General features: G+C 35.6%; 4 protein-coding genes across 5 annotated transcripts; 2 read left to right on the top strand and 2 right to left on the bottom strand.

Annotated features, from left to right (window-relative positions):
• The first annotated feature begins 1,642 nt into the window (after nucleotides 1-1,642).
• Nucleotides 1,643-4,351, top strand: LOC145624611 (protein GRAVITROPIC IN THE LIGHT 1-like). Its single transcript, XM_081677671.1, has 2 exons — nucleotides 1,643-2,533; nucleotides 3,366-4,351. The coding sequence occupies exons 1-2, from the start codon at nucleotides 1,765-1,767 to the stop codon at nucleotides 4,133-4,135; spliced, it is 1,539 nt and encodes a 512-aa protein (XP_081533797.1). The 5' UTR covers nucleotides 1,643-1,764; the 3' UTR covers nucleotides 4,136-4,351.
• A 190-nt stretch (nucleotides 4,352-4,541) lies between these two features.
• LOC145624612 (mitochondrial uncoupling protein 2-like) lies at nucleotides 4,542-8,969 on the bottom strand. 2 transcript variants are annotated; one of them, XM_081677672.1, is made up of 9 exons: nucleotides 8,676-8,969; nucleotides 7,454-7,672; nucleotides 7,285-7,363; nucleotides 7,015-7,148; nucleotides 6,839-6,937; nucleotides 6,651-6,755; nucleotides 6,060-6,134; nucleotides 5,797-5,883; nucleotides 4,542-4,919 (listed from the first exon to the last, which is right to left on the bottom strand). In XM_081677672.1, exons 1-9 carry the CDS (start codon nucleotides 8,754-8,756, stop codon nucleotides 4,896-4,898), a joined length of 903 nt encoding a protein of 300 aa, XP_081533798.1. In that variant the 5' UTR covers nucleotides 8,757-8,969; the 3' UTR covers nucleotides 4,542-4,895. The 2 variants fall into 2 exon arrangements, with proteins under 2 accessions (XP_081533798.1, XP_081533799.1); XM_081677673.1 differs by having other exon boundaries at nucleotides 7,454-7,653; nucleotides 8,676-8,967.
• Nucleotides 8,970-10,302: 1,333 nt separating this feature from the next.
• LOC145620609 (DNA sliding clamp PCNA) lies at nucleotides 10,303-12,667 on the top strand. The gene is made up of 4 exons (XM_081675311.1): nucleotides 10,303-10,727; nucleotides 11,716-11,868; nucleotides 11,951-12,048; nucleotides 12,158-12,667. The coding sequence occupies exons 1-4, from the start codon at nucleotides 10,409-10,411 to the stop codon at nucleotides 12,371-12,373; spliced, it is 786 nt and encodes a 261-aa protein (XP_081531437.1). The 5' UTR covers nucleotides 10,303-10,408; the 3' UTR covers nucleotides 12,374-12,667.
• Nucleotides 12,668-13,905: 1,238 nt separating this feature from the next.
• On the bottom strand, nucleotides 13,906-17,509 carry LOC145624610 (putative sugar phosphate/phosphate translocator At3g11320). Its single transcript, XM_081677670.1, has 4 exons — nucleotides 16,750-17,509; nucleotides 15,674-15,777; nucleotides 15,344-15,572; nucleotides 13,906-14,400 (listed from the first exon to the last, which is right to left on the bottom strand). The coding sequence occupies exons 1-4, from the start codon at nucleotides 17,188-17,190 to the stop codon at nucleotides 14,254-14,256; spliced, it is 921 nt and encodes a 306-aa protein (XP_081533796.1). The 5' UTR covers nucleotides 17,191-17,509; the 3' UTR covers nucleotides 13,906-14,253.
• Between the last annotated feature and the right edge of the window lie 899 nt (nucleotides 17,510-18,408).

Genomic DNA, 18,408 nt, shown 5'->3' with positions numbered 1-18,408 from the left:
TTTGACTGGTTAAAACGGGTTTGGGTCAATTTCGGTTCAAGTCGAGTTCGGTTCAGGTCAATAATTTACAAGTTACATTCGGGTCGAGTTATCTCCAGGTCAGTTCATGTTCGGGTTTGGGTCTCACATACTCAGGTCAACTCGGGCCTAGGGTTGGTTTCAGGTCGGGTTTGGGTCACCATTTTTTTGGGTTCAGATTGTTCGATTAATAATCGGGTTTGAGTCGGGTCAACTTTTGACAGCTCTAATTATTAGAGTAGTTTCATGCCATTTCACATATTGAAAAGAAGCACTCAAAGTTAGCCACTTTATACAAAAAATCAAACACGGAGTAATAAGTATTTATTGAAATCATCTCAATTCTCAAATATAGTTTTTTTTTTATAATTTAAATTAATTAATCATTAAAAATATAAGTACTTGTAGTTAAAATTTTGTGTCAATCAAGGAAACTTACATAAAATTTCCACGAGTAGAGCGGACTAGTAAAGTGATATTCTTAGATCTTTTTTTTTTTTGACAAAGATATTCTTAGATCTAACTAGGCTATTAGTCAATTATAAACTAATTAATTAAATAATCATCAACCTTTAAGGGCATAATACAAAACTACAAAAGTACTACACATATATAAACAATTAATACAGGCATATGGGTTATCAACAACTTCGTATAATAATCCCAAAATTTTGTCCCATACCTTATTACCCCATATTGAAATTTGTACTCTAGAGTTTAGAGTAGACAAGTTTAATGAGAAAATCCAATTTATTTAGTTAAAGTCAATAGCTTTTTCTTTAATGTGGACTTCATTATTAATTTTACTACAACAATCTAATATATATATATAAAGGGGAGTTTTTTCCCGAGTTTTTAGAGAGCCACGTATGATTTAATTTTTTAAGCGCGCCATGTAAGATTTTAAATTTTAGTTGTATCCAATCAAATAAGAGATTTTTATTTTCTTTTAAAACTGAATAATTCAAATGCCACGTAAGCAAAATTGGCGAATGAAATTTTTAAGTTTAAATTAATTAAATGTAAAATATTATCTTTTGATATTAGGAATATTATCTAAATATGTAATAAATTTTAACACATAAATTAAAAAAATGTTTTAAATAATTCAAACATACCGTGCATCGCACAGGCTCCATCTAGTATTATCCTAAATGAGTATTTTTATTGATCCATTTAGATATTATATTCCCTAATTTACTAATCTTGTTTATGGATATGTATCAACTTGATAAATTGAGACTTGCTCAAATTTAAATATACTTTGTACTAATGTATGGAGTAACTATTACTCGTATACTCTCTCCGTTTTTAAATACTTGCTCCACTTTTCTTTTGCGGCCGTTTTTAAATACTTGCTCCATTTTCTTATTTGGAAAGTTTTTATAATATTTAATTTATTTTTCTCAACTAGTGGACTCAATTTTATCACTTTTAGATTTTCTCTCCTCAAATTTACCTTTCACTAACCCCACTATCTCCATATTTTAATACTTTCGTCAATTTCTCCTAAACTCCGCGTACGGAGAAATAGAACAAGTATTAAAAAATGGAGGGAATAATATATATCTATTTTAAACTCGTATTGTATTATCTGTAACAATTCCGTAGTAAACATTTTTTTTATACTCCTCGAAACCCGCAACATCCCCACTTCACTAGTTCAGTCCACCCTCTACTCTGCACACCCATTAACTCTCCTTCGTTTTCTCTCTCCTCTTGCTTCTGCTCTTTCTCTTTCTAAAAATGGCAAAGAAGGTGACCAATTTCTCTGATCTGATCCAAAGAGTAACAGCTTCTTGTTTACTCCACCCTTTAGGAAGCAACAGATTTCATAACCAAGTTGATATGACCCCAGATCGATTCTCACACCCCTCAAAAAACCAATTAAAATCAAAGCTCTCAAACCCAGAAATCTACGACGATGAAGATGAACAATGCTACAACAATAACAACAATTCCTCTTCTTCTGATGAAGAAGAAGAAAGCGGGGAAATCTTTGAAGATGCAAGAGAAACAGAGGAAGAATTACAGAGTAAAAGGTTCAATAATGCTGCAATTTGGGGAAGAGAGGAGAGAGAAAATGATGTTTGGATGATTATGGGGCAAGTATTTGACTCGATTTCTTCGATGAAAAAGGCGTATGCGAAGCTACAAGAGGCGCATTCTCCGTGGGACCCGGAGAAAATGAGGGTGGCGGATGCGGAGGTGGTGGCGGAGCTCCGGCGAATGGGGGTGTTGAGAGAGAGGTTTAAAAGAGGCGGAGATAAAAGGAATGTGGTTGCGAGAGCGGCGGAGACGGTGAGTGAAGTTGTGGCGCCGTATGAGGCGGCGATGGCGGAGTTGAACAAGGAGGTGAAAGCAAAAGAGGTGGAGTTGGACGAGTTGAGACAAAAGTTGAGTTGTTTGAGTGTTGTTGTGAGTAATGGAAGTGGTAATGGTAAAAAAAATGGGAGGTCTTCTAATTTGTCTAGTAGAAAGAAAGGTGGTGGTAATTTCATTCTACAACATCAAGGTAATGTACTTCCTTCGTTTCTATTTAATTGCAACGTTTTTGTCACGTTGGTTGAACTTATTTTTACGGAACTGAAATTATGTTAGGTACTTAGGTATAACCCTTCATTGATTATACTTGTTGAAAAAAAAAGTGATAACCTTTGGTTGGTACATAGGTGACCCTTCATGATCATTTAGTTTAATCAATTAATGTATCATTACATAATGGTTGGGGATTATTTATATATGAGTGTGACAATCACAAATTAGTAAGTTAACTTGATTATCTAATGAATTTTTGGCGTGGGGTAAAGGTTGATAGAGTATAAAACATATTCCTGGACCTCAACCATCAGTTTAAGCTTTTGGTTGAGTTGGTTCTCTAACATGGTATCAGAGTCAGCGTGACACAAAGGTCACGGGTTCGAATCTCATCCACCCCCACTTTCAAGTGGAATATTACGCGCTGGGTACTCGTGTGAGGGGGAGTGATAGAGTATAAAACATATTCCTGGGCCTCAACCATCAGTTACCTCTGTACGATGATTTAACAAGAGGAACCCATTGAACAATCTCCGAAATTGGATTATTTGATCGAATCTCATACGAGGTACCAAGTATGTTTGTATTCTAAAATTACTTGTGATAGAAAAATTGTAGAAAAGGTCCAATCTCAATTTTAATGATCAAAAGTGAAAGCAAGAAAGCCCAATAAGACCAACTTTATCTTTTCTTTTTTTTTAAGTTTGATTTCCATAATTGATTGCATAATGTAGCTCCCACAAATAAGTGTTTTTCTGAAAGGGATTTTCAGAGTTATTTACGTTCTTTCATTTTTGTTGCATATGCAGTTCCAACTTCACCTACACCGGACATGTTTGAAGTGACAATGAAGCAAGTGAGAGATTCCTCGAAATCTTTCACGTCTTACCTTCTGTCGCTCATGCGCTCTGCTCACTGGGACCTCTCAGCTGCTGTCCGATCCATTGAAGCTGCTATCTCCACCACTGGATCAACCGCCATTACAAGTACAAACCCTCATCAACATCAAACTAAATATGCCCTTGAATCCTATGTCCTCCGCAAGATCTTCCAAGGCTTTGATCATGAAACTTTCTACATGGACGGCACCCTTTTCTCTCTTCTAAACCCTTCCCAGTTCCGGACTGAATGCTTCTCCAAGTTTCGAGATATGAAAGCAATGGACCCTTCTGAGCTGCTTGGTATCTTGCCCAGTTCTCCGTTTGGGGTTTTTTGTAGTAAGAAGTACCAAGATATAGTCCATCCCAAGATGGAAGAATCCCTATTTGCCAATTTGGACCTCAGGAACCAGCTTCTGAATGGAACCCATCCAAGAACCCCTTTTTACACTGAGTTCCTTGGGTTAGCCAAGGCAGTTTGGTTGCTCCATTTGCTTGCATTTTCACTTGACCCGCCTCCAAGCCACTTTGAGGCAAGTCGAGGGGCTGAATTTCACCCGGCTTACATGGAGAGCGTTGTGAGGTATCCTGGAGGAAAAGTCCCGCCAGGTCAGGTTGTCGGGTTCCCAGTAAGCCCTGGATTTAAATTGGGCAATGGTTCTGTGGTTAAAGCGCGGGTTTATCTTGTGCCCAAGAAGTGAAGTCGTTGATGGGATTAGGGATGTGTGTTGTAACTATAGATTAGTTAGCCTGTAAAATATGGTAGAGGACTGATTCTGAAGGAATCCTGTTTATTTTTTTCAGCTGTTACTGAGTGGAATTTTGGTTTATCAGAAGAAAAAAGAGCTGATTTTCTGCCAAAATTTAGTTTTTCTCTATTCAAAGAAACTTGTATGAAAGTATGAAACCAGTGTTGTCGTAACAATAGGTGACTTCTCTATTCATTAAAGGGCGACTTGTTATTAAGAGGTAATCCGTTTCTAAGTCTAAACTGGGTCTTATTCAAGACAAATAGTTCCAATGTACTTGTATCAAAACGAGTTTTCATAAATGCTCACATACATAAATTGTTATGCATAAAGTGCTTTTGAAGAACCAAGAACAGGATTTTGTAATGAACAATTCCTTGAAATATCAATAGCAACACAAATGGCAAGTGAGGTATGTTATACAAATACGTAGAGCATAACAAAAGAATTTGGTGTAAATTATAACTATAAGCTGCAAAATTACAAGTAGCACTACATTAATGGGACTACTGTCAGCACAATGCCATAATGCATATACTAATGCAAATTCAACTTGTTCCTTCCTAACTTCTCGCGAGCAGCTGTATATATGCTAACAATCTCCCTGGAAAATCAAGGAGGTAGCTGAAAAACTCATTGAGGTAATATTTTGCATTTCTTGGCATGGCTGTGTTGATGATGAAAAGATGGAGGTAGTACTACGCTTAGTCACCTACCCCCGCAAAATCTTCTTGACCTGTATCACACAGAAATGCAAAATGGTAAGAAAGTAACTCCTCAGGGCAACTTTAAAGGTCATAAGGTTTCACTCTGATGCTATTTTAAACTCTTTTATAAATCAGACAATACCAAGCTGAGGCGTATTTGTGTGACTGGAAGTCTGAACTTATTTGACAACAAAGCATACTACAAAACCTATTTTCTACGTTCTTCGACTAACTCATGCAAATTTAAGCAATTCATTAACATAGATTTCAAATATGCAACTTTCAGGATGGATACATGCTGAGTTACTCCCACTTCCCCCTACACCTATCCATGTAAGTAACTTATTAAAAAAAAACGATCACATGCATAACAGACCCAGTAGGATTAATAGTGACTTTGTCAAAATTGCTTTAAGGATAAGGATTTAAGATCCAAATAAAGATCAATAGCTTGAAAAATGGCAATTTCATCAAAATGGAATTTCCTACAGTATAAGAATACTCCAGTAGGTGTGATGCTGTAGGGTACGACCATGGAGGAAAGATAGACATAAGAAAGAGTGATAAATTACTACCAAAGCATACCAAGTGCACACTCCACATTAACTTTGTAGTTTTACTTGCAAAAAAGTACCAAAAAATAGCTTTCAAAGTATTTTGCTTTTAGAATCTAGGGGAGGTATCTGCATAAGTTTTGCATAATAATAGCTACAACAAGAAGCAAATAAGCAGACAGACCAGTGTTCAAAATAGAAGAATTCATTGTCATAATAAAGAAACGGGGGTGAGAAATCTAGAGAAATAGAGAATAGACCAGAACTGAATAAAAGAAAAGGCAAGTGCAATTGATCATAACTCGAACAAATGAAGCAAATACATAAAACAGGCACTAAAAGATAGTCTTACTTGTTCCAATGTCAAAAACATGATCACATTCCATGACCCTAATCTGCCAAAATTTGGGAGGAATCCTTTATAAAATGCAATTGGTCCCTGCATAATAATAAATTAAGACTGTAAATACCAGATGAGTCACAACTAAATGAAGATGTTGCTACAGAGCCATATTGCAGAAACAACATAACTAATAATGAAGAGGAAAATCAAACCAAAAAACTTGTTACCATAAAGTTTTTTTTTCCCCTGGAAATTCAAAGAGTACTATGTACCTCAGTTTTCAGTGTCTTGATAAAACAATCAACCGCGCTTCTGTATGTTGAATCTCCCATCATTCTAGATTTTACCTGGAAACAACCTTTAAATAAGAAAAGCAGACAATCCATGCTGATATAGAGTGACTAGGCCATAAGGTATGTTAAGTCATCATAATATCTAAATAGAACTTTAACCATAGAATGCAGTAAGTTTTTATGTATCTCAAAGATGCATATTATCAAATGATGTGAAATTCATATGAGTAATATCATTTACACCATGATGTTTAATAAAAAAAGGGACAATTTTTTGAATGGATTTACTTTGCTGCACAAATTATGTAATTTGACTACTACTGTTCTGTAACTCTATTATACTTGGGTGTGCTCCCACAATCACTTTGGCACATATTTTGTAGAACTAGTTTTACATTTGTAATTACAGTCGGGAGTTCGGGACTATCATAATTTATAGTGTAGGTGTGTAACACTTACCATCTAATTAGTTCGTCAATTAGAAGAAATAATCAGAGCCCGACTAAAATCTCAAAATAGTATCATTTCAATAAGAAAACTTTACTTAATGCAGGCGCAAAGAAAGCTCACCACATCCACGGGAGATCCAATGCAGACTGCAAAAAACCCTGCACCTAAACCAGCCAGGATGTGAGTAAGTGCATTATCTGTGAATCCTGGGATCGCCAATATAGTCTGCATATGCATAAAACTATAAGAGAACAGGACATGAGAAGAAACCTCAAGTTGTGAAATATAAGATGACAATGTGAACTTACCAGTTTCACTTGATCATAACTGGCTAGTTCAGCAGCATTTATGATTGCATTTCTGGCAATGTTGGGTCCAAGCCCAGTCCATAGCGCCAAAAGCCCTTCCTAGTAGCATAAGATTCATTAATCAGGATTCAGGAGTCCAAAACAAATATGAGAAGTAATCTCTCTCAGGGAATTACCTGTCTTATTATGGAACTATAAGCATCCATGGCTCCTGAATAACGCCTAGGCACTCCAGGTGGCAATTTTCCTTCAGCCTGAAGTCGAATTTTAACAAGATCAGTTGGATTGGCAATAATTATTGCAATTGCACCTGTTCAAAAGATAAATTACCAGCTAGATGGTTAGAAAATGAAAATATCATTAGTTTAGCAAAGATTCATTTATAATTTTTTGAACAGAATTAAAAGGCGGTTTTAGAAGCTTGGATGACTGGATAAATAACTGACCAGTTAAGAGAGCAGCTAGTATATTTTGGATTAGAGGGAAATCTCCAAAGAGATAAGATCCAATAATAAACATCTTGAACTGCAAGGTGGGAGGATGAAAAGATGCATCAATATTATGATAGATAAAGGTAAAGAACATGACATATAAGAAAATATATCTCAAACTCACAGGTTCATACAGGCCAATCCTCAAGCCTCCGTAGAGACATTGGCGATGCAAGCCTGGCACAATACCCTTCCAGAGAGCAGGTAAACCCTCTTCCCCTGCAATAGTTGCTATAGTTCCCAACATGCCTTTATATCTGGCTGAAACAGCTCCATCAGTTGAAGAAGCTTTCCTCTGGAGCTGAAGCCTCACTTTAGCAGTGTCTAATGGCAACGTACAAAACTGCAGATTAGTCCAATCACACCAAAAATGCAAAATTAGTAGAAAACTCAGCATACCATCTCAGTATGCCTTGAATATGGTTAGGGTTATTCAGTTCAAGTGTCAAAAAAGAAACAATTTCTTTCAATTGCAAGGGTAACACATCTTAATACCAGCCCACCCCTCATTCCAGATACTCGCTTAGGTAGAAGTCTCGATAGAGGCATTGTTACAATGGTGTGTGTGGAGGGCCCCCATGTGCTAATGTTCGACATAGAATGATTTCATTTGATTTTGTTTTTCTATAACTAACACATTTCACAAAGAATGCAACATGTTTTGGTTACATTACTCCCTTACAACCCAAATTCAAGCATTCTGATTTTGAATGAACGACAATCACAGACAGATTAAATTAGCTCAAGCAGTCAAGAAACAGAAAAATATAAAGAGGTACCCAATAAAACCTACACTCCCAAGCATCTCGTATTCTCAATCACCCAGTTGGCTAAATTAATCTATAATCAATATCACATTTCACATCCTATATTACTCAAACTCTTCATTTCACATTAATACCCGTATTCGATAATCGACACCATGACATGGGGTGTGGAGAATTGACCCTTCATTCTAGATCAAAAATAACAACTTCAACCGACACTAATAATTTTGAGTAACATAGATCACAAATGAAATACTCTGCATTAAATTTCACAGCAACAGAAAATTATTAAGTTATTAAAATCCACACCAAACCCAAACCATGATCACACCCTTAATTCACTTCATTAAACACAAAATATGAAAAATTGTCGCATTTAATACAACTTAAAACCTTATAAATCAAACATTAAAGCAAGAAAACAACAAATAATATTACTCAAATCACCTAACTATAAATTAAACACCATATTTCCACAACATTGTTTAAATTTATGAATATTGATAGACAATATCCATAGAATATTCTTATCTTAGGTTTAGGATATATTGGAAAAAACATGGTGAATTTGTGAATTACCTCAGCAAAGCAAGCAGCAATAGCACTGCTAACAAAAGTTCCGGCAAAAGAGATCTCGGTATGAGAACCGAGACCCGGCATTGCAAATCAAAGAAAAATGATCTGAAAACCAAAACCCAGAATTTTTTGCTGAAATTTAATAACTGGGAGATAGTGATTAGTGAGATTTTTGGGAATGAGATGTGGAAATCGGAGAAATTGGCCCCTTTTTGTTGCTACTTAATTTGCTTTTTTATATTTAGTGGTTCTCTTCATGTTTGTTTATTCGTGAGAATTAAATCGAGAAAACGACAGGAAATTGTTCACTGTTAATGTGGGGGCAGCTTGTAGCTGAGTGCATCTTAATATTTGGGTTGATTTTTGTTAATCAGGAGGATGGGTTTCGGTTGATAAATTTTGAGTAGACCATTTTACCCTCCTACAACATTATATGACCTTGTATGGTTATTGATTTAATTTTGAGAACTGATATTGATAAGTCATGGGAATGTAAGGGACGCATCTAAGGGTCATATAATGTTGTTTTATAACCATACAAGGTCATTAGTCGATCATATAAACGATTTGTAGTGACCTAGAGCCATTTAGAGAAGACGTGCTCATAAGCGAATAAATTGATAAATTAAAGGCAAAGTGAATGGTTCCAAGAGCCCAAATATTATCTTGAGGCGTCAATGTGTCATGGAGTACATGGTCAGCAACTCAACTTCTTATGTTTCAATGGAAATTATGTTTCATATAATACAAAATCGGATCAATTATTATTTTACTATTCAATACACGGTGTCGAAAACTCTTGGGTAAGGCATAAGGGAAGCATCCTATAGTCATATGATGTTGTCTGGGGCCATACATAACCACTAGCCGGTTATGTAAAATCTCGTGGTGGCTTTGAGTTAACAGGCTCGCGTGTATGTTAACGGCTACAAAATGGAAAAACCGATAGTTTCAACCACCCAAATGACCTCTTGGTGTGTCGTAGGGTCCATAGCTAGCACCTTGACCTTTCCCTTCCTAAACCTACAAGGTTGAAAATTGTCCAAAAATCGAAGGTTATCCATGTTTTAAGCTGATTTAAATTCCCACAATAGAAGTCAATAATTTATCATAAAACTATGTACATGCTCTGTACATACAAAAATGGAGCAGGTAATAAATACATGGAGGGAATATATCTTTAATTTAAAAGAATATTACAATCCTTCTAAGCTTGAGATGATTCAACCATTCAAGCACCCGTCACACCTCAAGATTTCTCAAGGTATGATGATAGAGGGTGGATCAATGTATGAATAAGATGCTTTCGTATATCAAGTACGCTTCCTAAGATCATAACACTTTGTCGATCGCATAAAGGCCCGTAACTTGTTTGGTGCAATAAAGGCCCTTGGTACTAACGTAATGAAAATCTGAGTTATTCTTGTAAAATAAACCAAACCATTAAAAACCCATTCAAAAATTGTGACAATTTAGCGTCCACAGCACACAATTCATTGGGCGGGAAACAAAAGCACGAAATTTCCAAAAATCCCGCCAATACCCTTTTACTTTTTCCAAAATTCAAATCATACCCTCTCTTTCCTCACCCCTATAAATACTCCTTATTCGGTTCCACGGGTCCAGAACCGAACCCGATCCGAATCCACCCGACACTTCCTCTTCTTCTTCCCTCTTTCCCCCTTTTTTCTCCCATTTCAAACCCTAATTTCACCTCAAACCCTAAATCCCCTAAAATGTTGGAATTACGATTAGTTCAAGGAAGTCTTCTGAAGAAGGTTATTGAATCGATCAAAGATTTGGTGACTGATGCCAACTTTGATTGTTCAGCGACTGGTTTCTCTCTCCAAGCTATGGATTCAAGCCATGTCGCACTCGTCGCACTTTTGCTACGAGCTGAGGGTTTTGAGCATTATAGGTGCGACAGGAATATCTCGATGGGGATGAATCTTACTAACATGTCTAAAATGCTTAAGTGTTCTGGAAATGATGATATTATCACTATTAAGGCTGATGATGGAAGTGATACTGTTACTTTCATGTTTGAAAGCCCCAGTAAGTTTTTCGCTCTTCCCCCTTTTTTCGTTTTGGAATTTTGGTTTTCGCTATTTAGGGTTTTGATTTCGCTTGTTAGGGTTTAATTGGCGGTTTGATGTTGAAAATGGATTTGGGTTTTTGATTCTTGAGATATTTGTAAGAAATGTGTGGAGATTTGTTGGAAATTGTTGTTATATTAACGAGGATTTGTGTTTTAATGGGCTAAGATAATAGTTTATGCTTGGATTGAATATGTTGAAATTAATTGAGGATAATGCATGCCATTTTGTGGTGTTCTTGATGCATGTAATCTTGTGATTTGTAGTATTATATTGTTTCAACTAGTAAATTTAGGTAGTTCTTGGTAGAAATTATTGAAAGATCCTCTTAGATTGGGGGGAAAATGTTATTTATTAGTATGGAATTGAGGTAAAACTTGGGAGGAATGATGATCTATTAGCAACTTTTGAAATCTTGTAGTATCATAGGCTAAAAGAATTGTGAACTTTGGTAACATTTGAGACTCCAAATACTCGCTTCTTCTGGATTTAGTTGATAGACTATTAGTTTAAATTACATCATCATTGTGAACAACACTCTTTCTTAATGGAGGGAGGATTTAGGAGTTAGGTAAGATATTGTCTTGTTTACTAGATGTTGAGGTCAGTGAACACTCTGAGTTGACCGACTTATGCTGGAAAATTGGCTGCTCCTTAAGCAGCCTTTAAGGATGTACAATTAACCTACCAACATGATTTTGAAATCGCGTTCATGTCCTATATTTTATGGTTTATGAGATATGGAAAATTTGCACGGGTGTGAGGTAGCGTATTATTTGCCTGTGTTGCTGTATGGGTGTGGCCATGGATTCAAGTCTCCTCTAGAAATGAAATAGTGATGAATCGGGTGTCCAATAGCAGAAATGTAGTTGTCAATGTGTCAAATTTGTTCATTAACAAGTTTGGTTATGCTGATATTGGTTATTCACTGTCTGTAATCATTTCAGACCAGGATAAAATAGCTGATTTTGAGATGAAGCTGATGGACATTGACAGCGAGCACCTTGGAATTCCTGAAGCTGAATACCATGCCATTGTAAGAATGCCGTCTGCTGAATTTGCCAGGATTTGTAAAGATTTGAGCAGTATCGGTGACACAGGTACTGTTTCATTCCCATGAATTTGCCCTGTTCCTGCACTTTAATCCCCATAATGAACCTCTTATTATGTGAATTTCTGCAGTTGTAATCTCTGTGACAAAAGAAGGTGTTAAATTTTCCACAAGAGGTGACATTGGAGCTGCAAACATTGTCTGCAGACAGAACACAACAGTTGACAAGGTATAATCTTATAAAATTGATGAAATAGCACTTGGGACCTTTGAAATATGATAGCTTTTGATCTGGTTGATCATTCTGTTTTCTCATGGTGGTATTATTTTGATTGCAGCCTGAAGAAGCCACAGTTATAGAGATGAACGAGCCTGTGAATTTGACCTTTGCACTGCGGTACATGAACTCTTTTACCAAGGCAACACCCCTCTCGAACACTGTCACACTCAGTTTGTCTTCGGAGCTTCCTGTTGTGGTTGAATACAAGATTGCAGAGATGGGTTACATTCGGTTCTACTTGGCCCCCAAGATTGAAGAAGATGAGAATGAATAATGAATTTAGAATTTTTAGTCTTCTACCTGTTGCTTGTTGCTGCAAGGCTTGTCTTTAATCTAGGTTAATGTTTGATTTTTACCAGGATTTCTCATGCATTATCTTGCGTGAATTTGTTAAAGCTATGAAGTTTCTACTATGCTTCATTGCTGTTAATTACTTTCTCAAATTTAGGCAGTTAGAATGCTTGTTGCTCAATTCTGTTTAGGAATCTCTAGTTTTACTTTTCCATTTGTAGTGTATGTAATGAATTTTTTTCTCAAAGCTCTATAATGTGTTACAATACTCCCGTTATTCCTAGTTTCCTGCTATTATCTGTACGAACTACGGAGTATTAGATTGCTGAGTATACAACCCATTTGGTGGTAATGCGGTAATGGCACTGAAATTATATACATGATGAAAAAAAAGTGGTGTGAAAGTCCATTGTTCGTGTGTTTTTCCACATAATATTATCAGTTGAAGCTAAAATGATAATGAAAGGAAACTAATTCATTGATGGTGGATTAGTACCATGAACATGGACTTTGTCAACGAGAATGTCAACAAATTACAAGTAGTGAAGTAATAAGACTAATAACTAATAGCCTAGTCAGTCAATGCTTTTCCACGGGCAACGTTCACTTGATTATTCGTGATTGTAAAATGGCCCAAAACAATATATACGTAGTAGATGACATCATAGTCATTGGCATGGATTAATTTGGTTTGGACTAATATCCTAGTTAGTCAATGCTTTTCCATTTCTGTTCAATTTTATTTACCTTTTTGGGGGGTTGGAAAAGTTCCAATCAAATAGAACATCCTCGTAATGGTTTTGTACAATTCATAAAACAACTATTTAGTTCAAGTAATTGTGAGTCTCTTGTACATAATAAAACACTTACTAGATGATAGAGCCAGATGATGGAAATAAAACAGAGGTAAATTAAGCTTCAATATTTGTCAAAATTCATTCATTTGAGTTTTGAAGCTAGTATTCAATGACTGGCGGTATACCCTTTCATCTTTCTCTCGTGTGATTCGAGTTCAACTATAAATTTCTTAGCATTTAAGGGAAAGCTTGAAGTTTTGTCATGAACTCATGAAAGAGGGCATTCTAGTAGAATTCATGCTCCATTAAGGTTTTTTTATTTTTTTATTTATTTTTTTTTTTTAAAAAAAAGCCACCGAATTCCAATGTTCAATTTCAATTTTTCTACCTTTGCAATGACGTAAGTTCGTGCTTCACTTACCTAATTTTATGCAACTTCTTGTAGAAATTCTAGTGCATGTTCTTTTTAGCTGATGGAAATCAATGCCTTAATTTACGGGAATTTCCGAAAGTCTTCCATCACCTTTCTGCATGCTTTAAGGTGGTGGCAAGGTGTATCAACTTTCCATTTCTTCTTAATGACATTAAATTTTTCATCCAAAAATTACAAAATAAATTCCGGGTCACCGTTAGGTTACATTGGCATGAGAAACAAAATTAGCACATTGCGGCCAAAATGGAACAAAGAAGTGTTAACAAGCAACATCTTGAATTCAACTTTACACAACAAAAATAATTCCTCTATAAATAATTGAACAGTTTATGAATTTCCAAACAAATTGAACTTATGAGAGTGTTGTCACTATGAATATCCAATATTTTTACCTAAATAAATTACTAAATATTATTACAATGACGGTAACTAAAAATGGAAAAAATTCTAATTGAAGTCATGATCTCTTGATGCTAGCCTGCTTAACAAAACAGTTCCATTTTTGGCCTTCAGGTTGCTGGACTAGGAAGTTACCAGCAAAGGTCCCAGAACTTTCACCTCAAAATCTGAAATTGAAGACTGCATCACGGCTGGGCTAAATCTAATGAACTACAGATGAGTATGTGAGAAGTCTTATTTGCTGCGCTTTTTGGCTTCGCTATAGAGAACAACCCCTATTACAGTAAGACAGTAACCAAGCATTCCGGTCACTGATACAGGGTTCCTAAATATCAAAATTGAGATAACAACAGCAACAGCTCCCTTGGCATTTCCCAAAACCTGGACGAAGAAGCAAGTATATTAATCATCAACAGAAGTTGTAAACCCTATTAAGGGGAGATAGTTGTATGGTATTATATACTGATTTTATAAGTTGTGTTCTTTAGCTTCATCATGTGAACTATCACACCGGATGATACATTTAGTGACAAACCTAAACAAAATTCTCTTTCATATTTATTAACATTTTGCAGTACCTTCTCAGGGATCAGTATTCTGTAATACCCAAGGCTACACACTACAGCCAGGCTGATAATTATATACATGCAAACCTTCATTCCAAACCAAACAAATATACAATAGATAAATGGTCATCACTCTTCTGTCTTCAATCAAGATTAAATCTTTAATTATGTACAAAGATCAGAGTTCCATCATGGCATTACAAATGTTAGTGCAAATATAATAATCTGCATTGGTATAATGTAATGATATGAAAGTATGGTAATGACACTTGTATGCCATTTAGTGTAAGAATGTCACATATGGATTCTCCACCATGAATCATGAGTGTTTCTTTAATAATCCATAGCTTCTATTACACACACTGACACACCTTCACACCAAGGGGTTAAATGTGATAAGAGATTAACGCAAAATGCCCTAACACGATCTAGTGGCTTAATAAAGAAATCCATTTCAGACATTCTATGAAACTATAGATTTAATTTGCACCATTCCTTCTTATTATCATATACACATATTTCTTAATAGCAAAGGGAGTATGAATATGTGCAACCAAAAATAAGAGAGAGAGAGAGAGAGAGGGGGGGGGGGGTGTCTCTGTGTGTGTGCAAGAAAATAAGGTCTGTGAAAGTGAAGAACAAAAAAGACGGGTCTATGAATGTGGCACAGCTCAACATTAACATAATTTTTTGAAAAAAAGCAATAAGTAGAAAAAAAGTCCACTGGCGGTGTAGAACAGAATAGGTTTCAGGAATACCTGGAGAGTCAATGCACTTGTGTGGTTGGTCACCAAAAAGTTGGTCAAATTCACAAAGTAGGCAAGTGCAGAATTGAAGAGCAGATACCAAACAATGCTGAGATCCTCTCTTGCAAGAGCTACAGTGATCCCAACTACATTCTCCTCCATTAATAGTGCCGCTGGAATAAGGCAGAGAACAGCTATAGGAGCCATGTACATGAGAAGATTCATAGAATTGAGCTTCTCCCTGTCAAATGCAATGATGATCAATCAGCACAGCTTCCTCTACGCTAATATGCGAATAGCATAACTCAATAAACCGAGAATTCGCAGGAAAATTATTCTTACCCTTCGGAGGACAGTAAGATTCCTTGAAGAACTGTCTTAAGTGCTCGTGCAGCAGTTGCTCCAACGCACATTATAAATCCAAACAAATTAAACAACGGTTCTCCCTACAGACAAACATCAAATTACCGATATAAGCAACCAAAAAATCAGCATCAAGAAAATGCAACTTGCATAAAAATTTTCAAATTTCAAAAGTCCCCACTTTATATCAGCCTCATGGTACCACTTTATAACAGTCACTATAAGAAACAAACGATGGTTGCCAGCACTTTCATTATTTTGAAAGCTAAAACTCCTATCAAACTCGCTTTCATCTTCATATATAGGGAACCCACCTATCAATTTTTCTCCTTCCATTATAGGAGTATCTACACACGTAAAAAAATTTGGAAATTTTCGAAAACTGCCTCAACAATTTCCAACAGCTTAGAATTAACACCGCGTGTATATAGATTCGTCACAAAAACTCCATAGAGATGGGATAAAAATGTCGTTGCAGCTGATGTTTTACTGTTTTACCCCCGCAAAAGCATTGAACACAAATAGCCAAGACAGAACGGGTGGCTCCCGGACACTAACTGGTTGCGAGTTGGTCCGACAGGTGGCCAAGGACCCATTCCCAATTTCATAACCACTTTTCTGAGGGGAGGGAAAAGATCATCGAAACACCATCTTCAACTACATGCATTTTTTTAAAAACCCATTTCAACTACATAAAAGTTTCTCGTCTCCTACTAATCACTAATCCCTAATCACCGACATTCGAAAATCCAGCTGATTTATCATATATACAAATGGATCCAATTCATTATAAATATAAAAAATAATAAAAGGTCAAGCAATCAATATATCCAAAATCTAAAGGATATTCCTCACTAATCCAAGAAACAAATCAGCTATCAATTATTACAACAAATATAATAATCTTATTCTTATAAAATTCCTGGATAATTGATTAATTAATCACCCATTTATATAAAATTTCTTCAAATAAATAATTAAATCAACAGCTTCATATATTAATCAATTACTGATATAAAAAAAAAAAAAAAATTAAGAAAGAGATTGATACATACCCCACTGGCAATGATGACACCAGTAACAACAGGAATAAGAGTGACATAAGTGAGCCAAGATTCCCTCTTGAAGGTCATCAAATAAGCAAAAATGGCGGTGAAAAAGGGGGTGGTAGCACCGACAGCCTGATTGAAGGAGACAGGGAGATAGCGAAGAGAGATGTTACCGCTAACGACGGAGGCGCAGAAGATGGCGGAAAGAGCGGCGATCTTCGCAAATTGAACACGAGATCGAACAGTTTGCATCGGAACAACCTTCAACCAAACAATGGCGATGTAACTGAAGAGAGAACAAGCTGTCATATGACACATTGTAAGGAAAATTGGGTATTTGAATCCATAATTGCTCAACAAATACTTGTTTAATAGGATTACGCCGATGTTTGAGGAGTACCAGAAGGTGATTAATCCGATCGTGAAGAGTTTTCCAGTGGGTTTCATTTCAATCGGATTTGAATGGATTGAATCGAATGGATTCGATTTGGTTTGGGTTTGATCTGGGTGAGAAATTTGTTGGGGGTGTTTGATTTGGTGAAATAAATTTAGGGTTTTTTCATTGATTTGGGGAAGATGAAAAATGTGAAGAAGAGAGAAGAAAGGGGAAGAAATTAGGGTTGGAGGAGAGAGAAAGAAGGTGGGAAAAAGGGAGCTTTAATGGCGGAGTAGCAGGAGAAGATGATGATGAAGAGAAGAGAGAAGAAATAAGGCGCCAGCTTCAGTGTGTTCAAGGACTAGTCTTTCCTCTCATTTTCTCCTCCTATATAAATATCGCTAGTACAGAGTAATAAATACTTCTACTGTACAAGGTTTTTATTTATTTATTTATTTTATTCTAAATAAACAAAAAAAAAAATTATTAATATATGTACAACATATGTTGGTAGAGTCGGGTTAGGTCTGGTTTGAAGTTGAGTCATGTACATGCTGACTCATTTTGCACTTATAATTCGAAATATAAATTGGGTAATTGAGTTACTTTTGGGTCCTCGAATGTCAGATCAGGTCAACCGATTGAGTTTTTGACACCGCTATTATATGTATACCTTTATTTTATTATCTTTTAAACTATACTAAAAAAAAAAAATTATGGTTGACATAGCCATATAGGCGATATTGTGATGCACTTATTTTGACAAGATACCAACATAATTGTTTTAAGGCTTTAATTAGTTTTAGTCCGGGTGATATCACGGCTTAATGAGTGATACAAGTATAAAATAATTAGTTCTATGTGGTATGTATTATGTATGTGTTTACCATTAAAGTTTTGATTTCTTGATCATTTTAGTTATGCTTGGTTAAAGATGATGCGACGATGTATTATGAGATTAATTTTCTGTCTACGTACATTTAACCTTTGACAAAATCTTTAATACAGTATTAGTATTATAACATCCAAAAAATATTTACTCTGTAATAAAAATCCATTATTATATTGTTATAACTTTTACTGTCTTTAAGGAAAAAGTTGAGTAAATTGTTCACATGTATACTACGTAGTTAAAAATTCTGTTTTTTCTGGAATTGAGGTATATGGAAGTATGAGACATGTGTGCTTGAGTATAAAAAGACGTAATGCAAAGTATCAGGTATGTATGTGTTGAACAGACCATAATCACATGTTAATTTTTTATTTTTAATTATTTTTTTTTTTTTAAA

Source organism: Chenopodium album, chromosome 3 (genome assembly GCF_948465745.1).
Source record: "Chenopodium album chromosome 3, dcCheAlbu1.1, whole genome shotgun sequence".
NCBI lineage: Eukaryota > Viridiplantae > Streptophyta > Magnoliopsida > Caryophyllales > Amaranthaceae > Chenopodium > Chenopodium album.
This window is presented reverse-complemented; position numbering and strand designations above follow the sequence as displayed.